This window comes from Schistocerca piceifrons, chromosome 8 (assembly GCF_021461385.2).
Source record: "Schistocerca piceifrons isolate TAMUIC-IGC-003096 chromosome 8, iqSchPice1.1, whole genome shotgun sequence".
Lineage (NCBI taxonomy): Eukaryota > Metazoa > Arthropoda > Insecta > Orthoptera > Acrididae > Schistocerca > Schistocerca piceifrons.
This window is the reverse complement of record NC_060145.1, coordinates 345,568,619-345,584,487: the sequence shown is the minus strand read 5'-3', so window position 1 is coordinate 345,584,487 and position 15,869 is coordinate 345,568,619. Positions and strand designations below refer to the sequence as shown.

Here is a 15,869-nt window from a genome sequence, read left to right as displayed (position 1 = left end):
TATCTTTTAGGAAATCTGATATGAATAGGGAGGGTCCATATATAAATTTTGAAAGGGGTAGGTAGTGTAGGTACAAACATGACTAACACTACACACACACACACACACACACACACACACACACACACACACACACACACAGACACACACACCCCTTTCAAATGACCCTCGCAGACAAGCGTGATTGATTCTTCACCATTGCTGTTCCATAGGAGTTGCCAAGATCTTTCTTCGGGGACTTCAAAGGTGAAAGTCAGAATGTCTGTTCTGCAGGAGACGTTTAACATCATACCTCTTCCGGCTTCTCACTCAAATACCGGCAAAGTGGGGATCCTGGGGAAGAGGGTGGGATGGGTTTCCTGTCTTTGGGTCTATCTTCTTTCTACTCTTCGATATTAGCAACCATTTCTACTTTTTCTTTTCTCAATTCTCTTTTGAGTACCAGTCTATCTTTCCCTCTGTCCATATGCATACACTTCTATACAGGGTAAGAGGAATAATAAGATGTTTGTGGTGATGTGATACAGTTTCTGCTTATGATGATATGATACATAGTGGACAGAAGATACTTAAGTGGACAGAATTCAATTTCCATGGTTTTCTATAACCTTCAACTTATTTTCCCTAAGTTGGCTGAATAATCAGGCTACACGACTACCCATACACATACACACAATGAAAACACAAAGACACAAACAGGAAGAGTACAGTTTAAGATAATGTGGGAACCATCATCTGTTGGAGGGAGAAAAGTGTGCACATAGTGATAGGTATGTGCACCTGATTATGTGAGGTGACTGTTCCACATCACGTAAAGTTATATACAGGGATATGTTTATATATGTAAGAGCTCAGAGTATTTATGGTTATGATGACAGTATTACACTAGTATGTGTACATGAGAGGAGGAGGAACATACTGTGGTTCATTATGCTACACTGTATACTTAAGTGGACAGAATTGGTGTCAGTCTAACGACTATTCTCATGAACTGTAGGATAATGGGACAAGCAGAGTATAAGTGGGAGTGTGTATGTGTGTGTATTAAATAATATTTCCAAGTGTGGTGTCTATTGGGAACACAGGACTGGAAGAGTAATGGAGGACTCTAAAGGGTTAAAGAAAATATTGAGAAGCGAGTGTAAGGAATGATGTAGGATGTTAATTTCTCTAAGAGGTATTTGAAATGGCTCTGAGCACTATGCGACTCAACTTCTGAGGTCATCAGTCGCCTAGAACGTAGAACTAATTAAACCTAACCAACCTAAGAACATCACACACATCCATGCCCGAGGCAGGATTCGAACCTGCGACCGTAGCGGTCACGCGGTTCCAGACTGAAGCGCCTTTAACCGCACGGCCACACCGGCCGGCTAAGAGGTATTTGAATTCTAGGGTATATAAAGATGTATGCTTGGGCAATGGACTATGAAGCATACTCAGGAAGGAGGAGGAGGGTGCACCCAGCATTGATTGGATGGAAAAGGGCAGGTAGGCAGACCCAAGAAAGGTTGACCTATACTGTGTGGCCAGGGGCAACAAGAAGGGGATTGACCTGTACCATAGTATATTAGGAATTTGTTTAAAGGGGCGTACTTACCAAAACGGAAGGAGGTAGTGCTTTCATAGTATCAACCTGTACGTGATGTATAGGTACCGTGCCTAAAGGAAAAGGGCAGTATCATGACAAAAATCACACATTTTGTAGGGGATATTCTGGTAAGTTTGAATTCTTGTTTCCACTCGCATTGTTATGTTTGTTTGAAGTTACATGTGTTGAAAAGAACATCTTTATTTACCCAGAGTTCCTCCAGATTGTAAAAGGTATTGAATAAATTCATACTTAGAAAAAGTAGTACGCGAAGTATTAAGGGTAAATAACAGCATACGTTTGGGTAATGCACACTTGGAGTTTACAAATGGAAAGGGAACAGAAAGATTCTTGTCCTTACAAAGTTTACATTGATCAAAAAGTCCATGATTATAATGGTATTAACACGGAAAAGGAAAGAGAGCTATAAACGAAGTACCCGACGGCTAAAAAAAAGTTATATAAATTGATGGAAACGTAAAGTAATATTATATGAATACAGTATTGATGTACATAACAAACATGTATAAAATATTGTGTGTTTGAGCTAAGGGGGGAGGGGGGGATAGCTAGTGCCTTGAGAATTTCGGGGTAAATTCTTCCACCGTCTCGAACACGCGTTATTTTAGAGATGAGTGTGGTAAAGTAGAACATTGTCTACTGCACCACAATTATGTGTGTGCACGACGGCCATGTATCAGATGGATGATCAGCGTGGGCAGGTAGTCGCCGAGCCCGCCTAAGAAGTTACACGTCCAGCTCAAGGAATAAACGCACTGTACTCAGTGCGAAGTCAAACATTATTGTGTGAACATTTTGAATGTTGTTGAAAGAAGAGAAGAGACAATTACTTATTCATCCATTCTCTTACTTTCGCAAGGTCTGGACAGTTGTCTTGTTAAACTTGGAGAGATTTGTAGACTGTACTTATGGAAAAATAAAAGTGATAGTTTCTGACTGACCAGGAAGTGTCAAGCTTACGAAAAATGTCTTAGTTGTATGAAAACTGTTATGTATGATTCAAATACAGTGAGATTGAGTTCAAAGTATTATTGAGTGTACGGAGTTATTTTAAAAGTATAAAAAATTCCTCCAAAGTAGCATCTTATCTTCGGAGAGGAAGTTGTACAGGACATCGCAGCCGGCTATCCTGAAAAGAAGGTCGGCGAAGCAACTCCAAGTAAGTTCAATAGCCAAGGGGGAGTGTGATTCTTGCACACCAGTACCACACTACCACCCTTAATCACCAGAAACCTCCAGACACTCATTTACACACTTTGATTGATCTCAAGAACAAAAGTGTAACTGATAACACCACTCTGTTGAATGTAGTATATATTGAAGCAACTGAAGGAATTAATTGCTTTCGTATTTCCTCTAAATTTTAAAAGGACAGATTGCTACTTGCCATACAGAGGACATGTTAAGTTGAAGACAGGTGAAATAAGGACAACAGCTATACATTTAAATTTTCGGACAAAAGGCAACTAAATCTAGCCTCAGCGGCCAGATATAGGTGACATATACGTGTGTCGCTAAACTCCTGTGTCATGCCAAAAGAAGTTAAACATTAAGTTAAGCATTACATCTCAATGTCAACCAACTTTCCAGTCTTTTATAAGCCTCACAGATTAGATATACACAAACTGCATATTAGAAAGCAAAAAGTCCAATATGAGTTGAACCACAATATTATTCAGCTGTCTAAATCACAGTTGCCAGGCCCCCAAAAGCAAAAAATACTCTACAGTGGTGGAAATGATGTATGGTACAATATTGAAATTAGCTGGAGACATCAAATCACATCAGACACTGACCTTCCACCACTTTCATACAAAACGGAAGAAATGGAGACATTGGTTGAAACCTACAGATTACAGCAAGAAGGCCACAGAAACTGCTTTCATCCACAAAGATCTCAGATGCACATAAACCATGTGAACTTGCACAATAGTTCCTTACAATTTGATTTGTCATATACCCAAGTTTTTCGCCAATAATATTAAAGATAGATGAGTCAACATTTCTATTGACTGACTCAAACAAGGCCTTTTCCTTCTCGATGGCATTGTACATGAGCATCCAAAACCACTGATCAGCTGTAAGCTAACTAGGATATGAGATTATCCAAAGTGTCCCAGGAAGATACTAACCAGGACATGTGGTGAAATTCCCTACTGAATTCACAATTGATATCAAGTGATACCCACTCCGAAGGGGGTGCATTATGGTGATGTATGAAAATAAAACAGCGACTATAAATCAGATTATTGATCAGGCAGTTCATAATAGTATGATCATTTGTTTTAACACAAGCTTAAGCAGTTGTAATAAAAAATAAATAAATCCATGATACGTTTGTTTGAAATAAAAAGAAATATGTAGCAAGGAACCTGTGTTTTTCTCATTAAATTTTGTACTGAAGGACTGCTAAATGTAAGGAATAACGTTCTTGGTAATAGAGTTAGTTTCTACTGCTTTACCTGCAAAGTTGAAACAAAGAAGATACATTCATGGTTTGTGTCCCACACATCCTAACGTATGAAGTGGCCAGTGCAGTTGAGTACTTTGGAGTTGACTACTTCAAAGCTAATTATGTTGAGTGAAGCAGTTTATTAGCAATGCATAGTTCTAATATTTTTAGTCACTGACTTGTTAGCAACAAGACAATACATTAAGAATGAATATCATATTGAATATTGTTTCTGTTTAAATACTGAAGAAAACCACAAGTCATTGGAAAGAAATTTCTTGGAAGGACGGCAATCAAATTCTACCTGTGCAGCTAATTAAAGAGAGTAGGGTTCAAAGATTAATTTATATGAATTATGCAACACGTTTGTCCTTTGAGGCTAAAGTTAATCAACTAACAGCAAACAATCTTAAATAAACTTCAGTTATTGCAAAGAAAATGTAACAAATATTTTAATTTAAGGATCCACTATAATTATTTTTTATAATCTTATCTTCAGGATCCCGCTAAGGCCTTGCAGCATAGTCTACTATATTCTCAATCACTCCACGTCTTGTATGGGATATGGTAAACCAAATAATTCCAGCCAATTTGAGAATCTTCTTGTGCATAAGTATGAACTTTGTCAGCACAGTTGATTTTTCTCATTTCTGTTAGGTTTTTGAGGAAGCAATAATTTCTGAATTTGAAATAAAAATATAGAGAAATAAATGAGGCAGTTGATAAACAGAAAGCAGCCACAGTTTACAGTTTTTTGTGATTACATCACACAGTTGAATATTCACTCATATTTTCAAACTTGTGACAGATGCAAGTTAAACAGTTGTCCACTAGCTGATTACTGTTAACTGTCTCATAGATGACAAGGTCAGTATAGATGGAGGACAAGCTAGGACTTTGAAAGAAAACTAATCGTGCCCTTCAAAAAGGAACAGTTTCAGCATTCACTTTAAGCAGTTAAGGGAAATCAACAAAAACCTAAATTTGGAAGGACAGGTAGGAGTCAAACTGCCATCTTTGCGAATATGAGACAAGTGTGTTACTACAGCACCACCTCGCTTGGTGTTTAATGTCTGGTTAGAATTTTGAATTTTCCCTGTGGCAATCAAAATTTCTAAGGGCATACAACTATTTAAAGAACAAGACAGGCACATTCAATAAAATTTGTGACCTGTTTCAATTGCCCCAATGCAAATTAATGTACTAACAACTGGGCATCTATCTTAAAAAGTATGATTTTCTCTTCACTAGGCAGTTCAATTTCTGTTAGGGAAATACTGCTCCAAATGCTGTCCTAGAAATAATTAATAAAGCACTGACTACACATGAAAACAAAATATATCTCCAGTGCTGTGTGATTTTAGTAGTTTTTTTTTTTACTGTATCCCTTATGATGTACTGCTTGCAAAGTTTGAATAATGTAGGACAATTAACTTATCCATAGATGTAATCCATACACATTATAAAAATGTATGTATGTATAAATAGAGGGAAACATTCCACGTGGGAAAAATATATCTAAAAACAAAGATGATGTGACTTACCAAACGAAAGCGCTGGCACGTCGATAGACACACAAACAAACACAAACATACACACAAAATTCAAACTTTCGCAACAAACTGTTGCCTCATCAGGAAAGAGGGAAGGAGAGGGAAAGACGAAAGGATGTGGGTTTTAAGGGAGAGGGTAAGGAGTCATTCCAATCCCGGGAGCGGAAAGACTTACCTTAGGGGGAAAAAAGGACGGGTATACACTCGCACACACACACATATCCATCCACACATATACAGACACAAGCAGACATATTCAAAGACAAAGAGTTTGGGCAGATATGTCCCTCCTATATCTCCTCCTAAATTACTGGGCAGATTTCAAACTTGGAACACGTATCCCTTAGTGTGAGGCAACAATTTCTGTGGGGTTAAGAACAATCTACCTGTCATAGTTCAGGAGATGTGCAAAAAAACTTCCCCACCATACACGACATTTAAGTATGTTATTTCTCTGCTACTAAACATATTTGCAATAAATTAGTACACAGTATCCACATATGCTGCTAAGTGCTCCTACAAAATTATATGTTGATATCACAAACAGTTCTGAAGATGCATAATTTGTGAAAAACTGCTGCATTGTGCATGATGTTTTTGCTACTAACTCTATTCACAACACATTTTTCAGAGAGTATCAACATATGCAACTGAATGTAGCTACAAAATTACATCACTGTATGATACATAGATCAGAATACATGATATCATACACATTGAAATGCATGATAAACTACCGCATCATGCATGGCATTTAAATTTATTACTTCTTTACTAAGAAGTCTATTTGCAGACACTATACACATAGTGCTGAATATACCTACACAAATATATCGTAGTATGACATTTAGTGCCAGGGATATGATGTCATAAACACTGAGATGTGTGGAACAATGATGCATCAGTCATGAAGTTTTAATTCATTTGTTCTTTACTACTAAGACACTCCTACAGTAGAGTCAACATACGGAAATTCTTAACACCTGACAGTGCTTTTGACAGCCTTCAATTGCGTAGTGTAAATGGCTATAGCCGAAAAAAATAGCTGCCTACAGAGTTTCGAAGAGGTGTTGCCACAGACTCGTACAAAATTGTGTTGTAGATACTAGAAGCAGCTGCCCCAGTATACAGAAACGGTACATTTCTAATAGAATACTGGCAAAATGAATACCTTGATAAAACTGGCTCTGTCAGCTAGTTGACTTAATATTTAAGCAATAGAACACAGCCATGCTGCTGTGCAGAAAGTAGAGGTAGGTGTGCTGCAGGGCTTAGTCCTGATTAATTATGGTGGGAAGGGGAGGAAGAAAAACACAGGAACTTCTGCTAGGATTGTCCGGTAACAGAAAGCAAATTCAGTAAAACTGAATGGTGAATAGTCAATAAAAAACTGAATTCGTTCATGGTATGAGTGGTGGTTGAATTAATCAGAGGACAGATTTGTCACTGTTAGAATAATTTCAGAAAATTTATCAATATCAGGACTGCACTTTCAGATCAAGTAATTGGTGTCTCCAAAACAATAAAAAAATGTGTTAAGAATAGGAAAATGGTGCTAACATTTAGATATTAAAAAATCATGGTGTGTCTGTGTGTGAATAAATACCTTTCAGATATGTATCATAATAATAGTTTGAGTGTGCTGTCTTTTCTGGAACTCTGGCAGAAATCAGGAATATTTTATTGGTGAAATTATTTGTGCACTGAACACTGTCCTATATTCTCAACATGTTGAGAATTGTTTATAACAGTTATATCTGTCTGCCAGAGGAAGCTGCAAGCATTATAATTATTGGTTAAACCTTGAGCATTATCCCTTGTAGTTATCAGCCTACCTATATTACAAATGTACGTGCTCACTAGAAACAACTGCTGTGCCATTATACTTCACGATCAGAAATGCCTTGAGCTGACTGTTTACAATGTGGATATTTTCTGACTCACTACTGGAAGATGTTTATAGTGAATAATGTGAATGCACTGAAGTTTCAGTTTGGCCTCTGCACTTTAGGCAGCACTAATTCACTGCATTTAAACAATTACTAGGAAATGACCATAAATATAGCTTCTGAGAAACTTTTTGTGTGTGGAAGTGAAGAGCTGCATTTTCAGGCAAGTAAGGTAAAATAGCCTCCCAGCTAGCCGCGTGGTCTAATGCGCTGATTCCTGAGTGGGAGGTGTGCTCGGCACGAATCTGCCTGGTAGATTAGTGTCAAGGTCCAGTGTGCTGGCCAGCCTGTGGATGGTTTTTAAGGCGGCTTTCTACCTACCTTGGCGAATGTGGGCTGGTTCCCCTTATTCCACCTCAGTTACACTACGTCGGCAATGCTGTGCAAACACTGTCTCCACGTACGTGTACACCATAATTACTCTATCTCGCAAACATTTAAGATTACACTTGTCTGGTATGAGTATGAGATGATCCTGGCAGGCCAAACCGCACAAAAACCCTGGATTCGGTGCGGGGCGGTGGTGAGATGGGTGGACTGCTGTGGCCTGTTGTGCAGTTGTGAACCACTGAGGGCTACAGTGGGGCAAAGACTCAACGGTGTTTCTAGGTCCCCAGTTTAACACACAATACACAAGGTAAAACAGAAATAAAATTATAAAAGTTTAGGCTCATGCCCAATGTATTATATGACGTTTATAAACACCTTTGAGAAAATACAGTCTCATATTTAACATCAATAGTTACTCAACACCCACAAATTATAACATTTTTGTTTCTACAATACATTGTTGCGTTATCATATATACAATATTATATTGTTTTACCTTTTCTTTTATCAAATAAAAATGCTTCAACATTAATTTCATTCTTTCACATACATAAACTGATTCACAATAAAATAAGTTAAAAATATATTATAGGTCCTCATACAAATGCAGGCCTGTTTGGGAATGGGAGCAGTACTGGATATAGCACCAACCTCATAGTTGTAGAGAAATGTATGTTCAAAAATAGGATCTTTGATTTGACCTCCAACCAATTTAGAGGCATAGTTTTTTGCTGAAATTACTCATGACCTTGTGGAGTTTCCCTGTTTAACAGCACAGACAAAAATGAAGAACAAAGATCTCAAAATTGAAATACAATTCAATGTGATTTGAGAATTTTCCTCCCCCTCACAATGAAATCAGGAGTGACTAAACACAATAAATCACAAATAGGCTCCACTGCTTTTTATTCCTTACGCAATAATAATATGATTTCTTTGAAATCATTTTTAAACTTTTGACATTGGATAAAAAACAAACATGCCACATTACTCCACATATTTTCTCTGGATAATACCATATTCGGTTTCTGAACACATGTATTGACATCTACTTAAAAAGTTGCTGTCCTCTTTTCTTTAGAGTACGAATTTCACTGATCCAATCATTACACACACTAATCACAGGCAAGCATAAAAAGCAATAAAAAAGATGAATACCCTATTATTTCAAAAATAAAAATACCTCACTACAAGATAATGTGCAAAACCTTCCCCTGTCTCTGTTCCGTCACAAAGGAACAAAAGGGACTATGGTGACATAAAAAACTAGAATGTCTATTACAAACATAGCTTTTAATGGAAGCCAAAACAAGCTGCATTTAGGAATCCAAGAGAAAACATTTCATGCTAATTCTGTACGAGCAAGGAATGATTAAATGATAGTCCCAACTCCATTTTTTGCAACAAACACACACTCACACACACATTCCACTTCAACAGCATGAGCGCATCCACAGAGAGAGAACAAAGGAAGAGAGAGAGAGAGAGAGAGAGAGAGAGAGAGAGAGAGAGAGAGAGAGAGAGAGAGGTAACACTCAAATCTTGTTATCACTTTGAATGTTTTAAGAAGTAGTCACTGAACCATACAAGAAAATGCTGCTCTGTGGTTGGGCAATGATGTACACAAAAAATGCAAAAATATTTGCTTTACACAAAACACACCCATGGAAATTATACAAATACAACAAATAAATTAAGTATAACAGTTCACATGTTCACATGTACTGTCTATGTGTCATGAGAGAGTAACTCCATAACTCCATATGACATGCAGCTCAAGTGTCATACTTCTGCTTTCTTCAGTACATTGTACAGATCTGAAACAACAACATTTTTTCTAAATTATTAAATTTTAGTACGCTCAATACATGAGAGCACTGAATAATAACATGGGCAGATGAAAAATGACATTCAGCAATAAGTGAAATAACCGTTCCAACAATAACAGAACAAAAAATGTCAAAATATTTTCTAGATCAAAATATTCCACACCTGGCAACAAACACAACAAACTGAGCAAGAAATTCTACAAATCATGAAATGATGTGTATTTATGTGTGAAATTTTAGAAAATAAACACAAACATTTCTATCATAAATGCAATCTGAATGAAACAGACAAAAGTGTAGTTGAAAACACTCTGCTTCAAGCCAGTATGGGGAACAATCTTATGATGAAGAATTGATGCCTGTCTTTAAAAACCAATTCTTCTTTCCTCTCTGAAGAAGGAACCTCTGGTTCGGAATACTGTGAGTGCTGTGATCTATTTTTGTATGTTACTATCAGCAGTGCTTAAGGTTATGTGCTGGGCAGCCCTTCTGATTGTTATTTTAATGAACTGGGCTAAGGAATGGAGGTGTACTCTGACTGTTTAGAGGTAAACGATAACTGGAGTATTCATTGCTAAAAGAGCTTTCCTCCTCCTGTTAATCACCTTCAGAGAACTTTGCAACCACGTCAACAGTTCCTCTTGCATTGATTATTAGAATATTTGCCAAATGAGTTTGGCATTTGTCTTCCTATAATCTAAAACAAATTTTTATGCCCTCTCTGCTGGTGTAGTATTTTAAATTTTAATTTGAATTTTTTTCAAAACTTGCTTTCAATTATTTATTTCCTTTCTGGTCCACTTTGTGTAATGTCCGTCCCATTAGCTGAATGGTCAGCGCATTGGAAGGCCATGCACCGGAGCCCCGAGTTCAATTCCAGGCTGGGGTGGGAGATTTTCTCCCCTCAGGGTGTTGTGCTGTAATCATCATCATCATTTCATCCCCATTGTTGATGCGCAAGTCACCCAATGTGGCATCGCACTCAATAAGACCTGCACTTGGCAGCCGAACTTCCCGTCTGGGAACTCCCGGCCACTGACGCCATACGATCATTTCCATTTTTTGTGATGTTATCTTTTAGTGATTGTTCTCAATAATTTTTTTCAATTAAGACTCACTTTTATCAATATCTTTTTTGTGTTGCCTCTAATACTATAGTGAGAAATATGAGAAATATCTAATTCTAAAAGTTTGACACTTTACCATCTTTGGCGTCGATCCACTATGTTACCCTATCTACTGGTTGGTGTTTTACTGGAGGAATAAACAATTTGTTTACTTTTTCTGTACTCTCAAACATTATTATGGCAGCTATTCAGTTAGACAAATGCATTCTATGCTGTTTACGTTTAATTACATGAGAGTTCTGTGTTTTATTTGAGATTATTCCTCCTCCTTTCAACTCATTAATCCAAACACTGGCTTTCCAACAAGGTCGATTTATCCTTAGCAATTTACCCCTTGACTGTATCTTCAAAATAGCACACATAACTTATCATATCTCAAAATACAACCCATCTAGTTAAGTTTTCTTCTATATTCATCAAACTTTTTTCCATTCCTTCACTCCAGCTCACTGACATTCATCATTCTACCCATCCAGGCAACTTTCAAAATTCTTCTACAGAACTAGAATGTTTTATTACTGTGTAACAAAATCCTGCATGGATACAATGAGAATCATTCAGCCAACCAGTTGCATGTCAAAAGTTTATTCAAACCTTTACCTAGGTTTCAACAGATGTAACCTGTCTTACTGAGAAGAAGTAACAACACCTACAAATAGGATATATTACATCAATACAGGGAAGTTATATTCACAGAAAAAAGAAACATCAAAAATTACATATAGTGGAAATATAAAATAAACTTAAATGTTACATATTGCATGAAAAGAGAAACAGTCATAGGGCTTAGACAACAATAAAATGATCCATATAAATAATATGGAATCTTATCAACAGTAAAAATGATCCATGTAAAATCTAAGGTAGGTGTGAATCATACACACAAATGGACACCTAACAGGAAAGAATAGACTGTTATAACTTCAAGTTGAACAAATATATTTCAAGGAAGACACAATACATGAAAGTCACAGATCAAGTAAACAGAGTAAGACGTGTGTACACTTTAACAGTCAAATCATAACTGAGACCAAGTCTAGCGTCTGCTGGCTGGCTGGCCGCTTAGGTGGCACTGCTGCTGCATAGATGGCAACAGCGCCGCATGTAGAGGACGCGTGTAACTGCACAGCGGCACTTTGAAAGATCGAGTCACAACATAGACAAGCCAGCAGGAAACTTATGCCCTGGTGGCGTTTACATAAGGAGCAGTGCCAACCACAAAAGACAACTGGCATGTTAATAAAATTACATTACAATAACATTACAGACACAGCAACATAACAAAAATTATAAAAAAGCAAATAAACCTATGCAAACAGTGAACAATCTACAAAGCACATTAAAGTAGGATAACAACAGATTGCATCCTTCAGAAACAGTAGCCAGAGACAGTGGTTGGTCGTGTGTGTGTGTGTGTGTGTGTGTGTGTGTGTGTGTTACCTGTTTCAGAAGAAGGCCTCCTGTCTAAAAGCTTACATGTGTAGTAGTCTTTTTGTAGTGCCTGCCTGTGACTCAACATTTCCACTGTATGGTCAGTAGCAATCTATCCTTTTCATAACACTGTCATTATTCCATCCTGGATCTTCCATTGTTCTATTTATATGTCTCTCATTCATTTTCATTTAATCCATTACTTTCATTTCTTAGCAATCTATTTTTGACCTTGATCAATAAGATGGAGAATTTTTAGTGATTTCTGCGGCTTTTGTGCCTCTGCTTTCATTATACATTGTGTAACACTGAACTTAAGTTGAACTAGTATTGGTACTTTCACTTAGGTCACTGGACACTGCCTCCGAGAATTCCCATTTTGTTTCATTCTAAACATTTTCTATTCTAAACATTAAGTCTTCCACTTCTTCATATACTACATTTGGATTTCAGCTAACTGTTCAGTAATACTAAGTTATGATCTGATTTATTGTCTACACTTAGGTATGCACTGCAGTCCACTATTATTTATAAACCTTTGTATAGCTAGTGTGTAATCTAGTAATATATTCATCCATCTCCTGCCATTTTACTGCATACATTATTCTCGAGTGGTTCATTGGTTAACTACCCTGGTTTGTCCTAGGACTTTTGTCACTTATCTCTCTTTTCACCTCTGGAAATGTTTGTCAATGTGGAAAAATGTCAAACTGTACCATGCTTAATTTGTTAATGTAATGTTAAATTTTAGGTCCCCCTATAACTGGCTGGGTCAGCCTGTTCAAAGGTCAGAGGAAGGCAACAGCTTAACACCTACAATAGGACTACACCTAGTATAGTGTTGTGTCATAGTATATAGTGAAAGTACCAACTTTCATGTTAATCACAGCTTTATTGACCTTATCCTCTTGTGATTCTTGAGGATAGCATTTGCTGATTTCAACCACATAAAAACTACTGTAGAAATTTAGAAGCCTCTCTACTCACTCATTTGTTTCATTCTGCCTATATACATCGATAATTTTGCCTTCTGCACCTTCCCCTGTTACAGCATTCCTGTGACCTAGGACATATTTCATCTATCTAAAGTGCTTGAGTTACAAACTTAGTGTAAATCGAAAACTCAAATGAAGTGCAATGATAAAACACTTTTTATATAACATGAGGATTGTGGTCCAGGTATGATTCCTGCAAAGGTAAGCTCACAGGGCTTGTGCCAGCACTCAAAATCATTTACTACTGAATAAATGATAAATGCATCCTATGAACCTTGAAGATTTACCATGTTTCAGATATCTTAACGACATTTCCTCTCAGTAAACGGTAGATGGTATTATGACACTATGACAAAAGTCTGTCACATTAAGATTGTCAATGATATTTCAGATTTTCTTGTTTTGAAACAGATGATTAGACTGACAAGTACAGTATAAAAAATAAAATGTACATATGCGTTCTCTCTCTCTCTCTCTCTCTCTCTCTCTCTCTCTCTCTCTCTCTCTCAATTCTTACCTTTACTATCTGTCCTGAAAATGTGTTAATCCTGATCATCTTCAACATCCTCATCTGTGGTGAACTCTGACACATCACTTCCTTCAGCCTCTTGTTCATCTTCCTCCTCATCTGACATTTCCCACTGAGGATGCTCTGTTGGTATTTCAGGAGCTTCTTTCACATCCAGCTGCAAAGAATTCATTTTTTATATTACTACAAAATCTAGAACAATTATTATTATTATTATTATTATCATCATCACCATCATCATCGACATTCTCAGCAACCCACCATACGGTATGCTGCAGAGGGTATTATGTACCACTACTGGTCATTTCCCTTTCTGTTTGACTCTCAAATAGAAAGAGGGAAACATTACTGCATGTATGCCTCCATACAGGCCCTAATTTCTTTAACATTATTTTACTGGTTCTTAAGCTAAATGTAGGTTGGCAGCACTAGGATCATTCTGCAGTAAGCTTCAAATGCTGATTCTCTAAATTTTCTCAACAGCATTCCTTGAAGAGAACATCGCCTTCTCTCCACGGATTCCGATTTGAGAACCCGAAGCATCTCCATATTATTAATTTTATCATGAGCAGTACCTTATATTACACCTCCTACAATGGCAGATTATAATTTTAGAAAATACAAATATGAAAAAATACTCCACAAGAATGTACACTGCATTTAACAATGTGCTACTACTTCAAACAATTTTTAAATATTTAGGGAGTCTGAATATATGGGATTCTGTTATAGATTGTCACAAGCATCTTGTCCCATTTGTTGCAGTTCAGCAATGGTTTTTCCATGTAAGTTACCACTTCATCATGTTCCATACATTTTCAATTGGTGAGAGATTTGGTGATCTTATTGGCCAAGACAATAATGCTTCTATTGATGCATCACAGCAGCAGTATGTGGATACGCACTGTCATGCTAAAAAAGCACATCACCTTCCTATCGAAGAAATGGCAGTAGTACGGAGATAACAGCCATGTAATGTAGCAGGCACTGGTTACTTTACCCTGCAGGAGCACCAAATTTGACTGCGAGTTATAGCTGATGCCCCTCTACACCAAGAAGCTTTGCATGGGACTTGTGTGTTATGGCAAATACACTCTGGAATAGACAGCTCACCAGGTCCATGAAATATGCATGTATGTCAACCACTTGCATACTCGCTGAACCCCCTCCCAACACTGAAGACAATCAAGCACCATCCCACGCTCCAGTCAATTCTTTTGCATCACCTGGGTATCCACGACTGGTGGCATCACGGTGTTAGTGGCAGACTGGACAGGGGCACATATGGCCTTAATCCTGCTGCAAACAGAGAGTTCCAGATGGTCTCTGATGCCACAGCAGGTGCAACATGTGCGTGGATTTCGTTCTTGAATGATGTTCGGTCAGCCATCACTGCACACACAATGCATCGATCTTGACGTGCATCTGTCCTATGCAGATGTTCAGAATCTAGTCTACTAGTGTGGGACTGTTCCACACACCATGTTGAAAGCAGTGACACACCACTGATACATTGTGGTCAACACACGCAGAAATCTGTCGACGTGTCTGTCCAGCTTCCTATAGAACTACAATGTGACCCCACTCAAATTGCTGAAGCTATTCAACAATAATACATACTGGTCAATGGGACACAATTGTAGCCTAGAATGAATGTTGCGCTGTTTACCCCTAAACTCAGCACAATTACTCTCTGGAGATTCAAACTAGAGGATGCACAGAAAGGCCTCCTGATCGCCCCTGACTGCCGATGACTGCGACAGATGAATTATTAACACTACAACCACCCAATATGAACATTTTGTATCAAGGTGCCACTGAACACCGTCTCTGAGGTTGTCACATCCCCCCCCCCCCCCCCCCCCCCCCCCCCCCCCCGTCCCCCGTCCCAGTGAACTTTCTGATCTGTAATATATGCCCTAGGATCTTGCAATAGCCTGACAATCAGTATAACTGATTTATGAATTTGTGTGGTGGTCAAGCAGTAACAGTGGTATGGAAGTTGGTAATGCTTTTTCAAATGCAGCATTTAATATACCACATTTCTGCATGTTGCCTTCTC

The 15,869-nt window shown here is 37.8% G+C and overlaps 1 protein-coding gene across 1 annotated transcript in view; it reads right to left on the bottom strand.

Annotated features, from left to right (window-relative positions):
- Positions 1–8,223: 8,223 nt before the first annotated feature.
- The window catches only part of LOC124711703 (translocation protein SEC63 homolog), a 178,484-nt gene continuing 170,838 nt past the window's right edge, over positions 8,224–15,869 (bottom strand). The window contains exons 16-17 of the mRNA XM_047241905.1: positions 13,796–13,964; positions 8,224–9,713 (exon numbers count right to left, since the gene is read on the bottom strand). Of these exons, the coding sequence (XP_047097861.1) occupies positions 13,821–13,964 (144 nt within the window). The 3' untranslated portion in view covers positions 8,224–9,713; positions 13,796–13,820. The remainder of the gene's footprint in view (positions 9,714–13,795; positions 13,965–15,869) is intronic.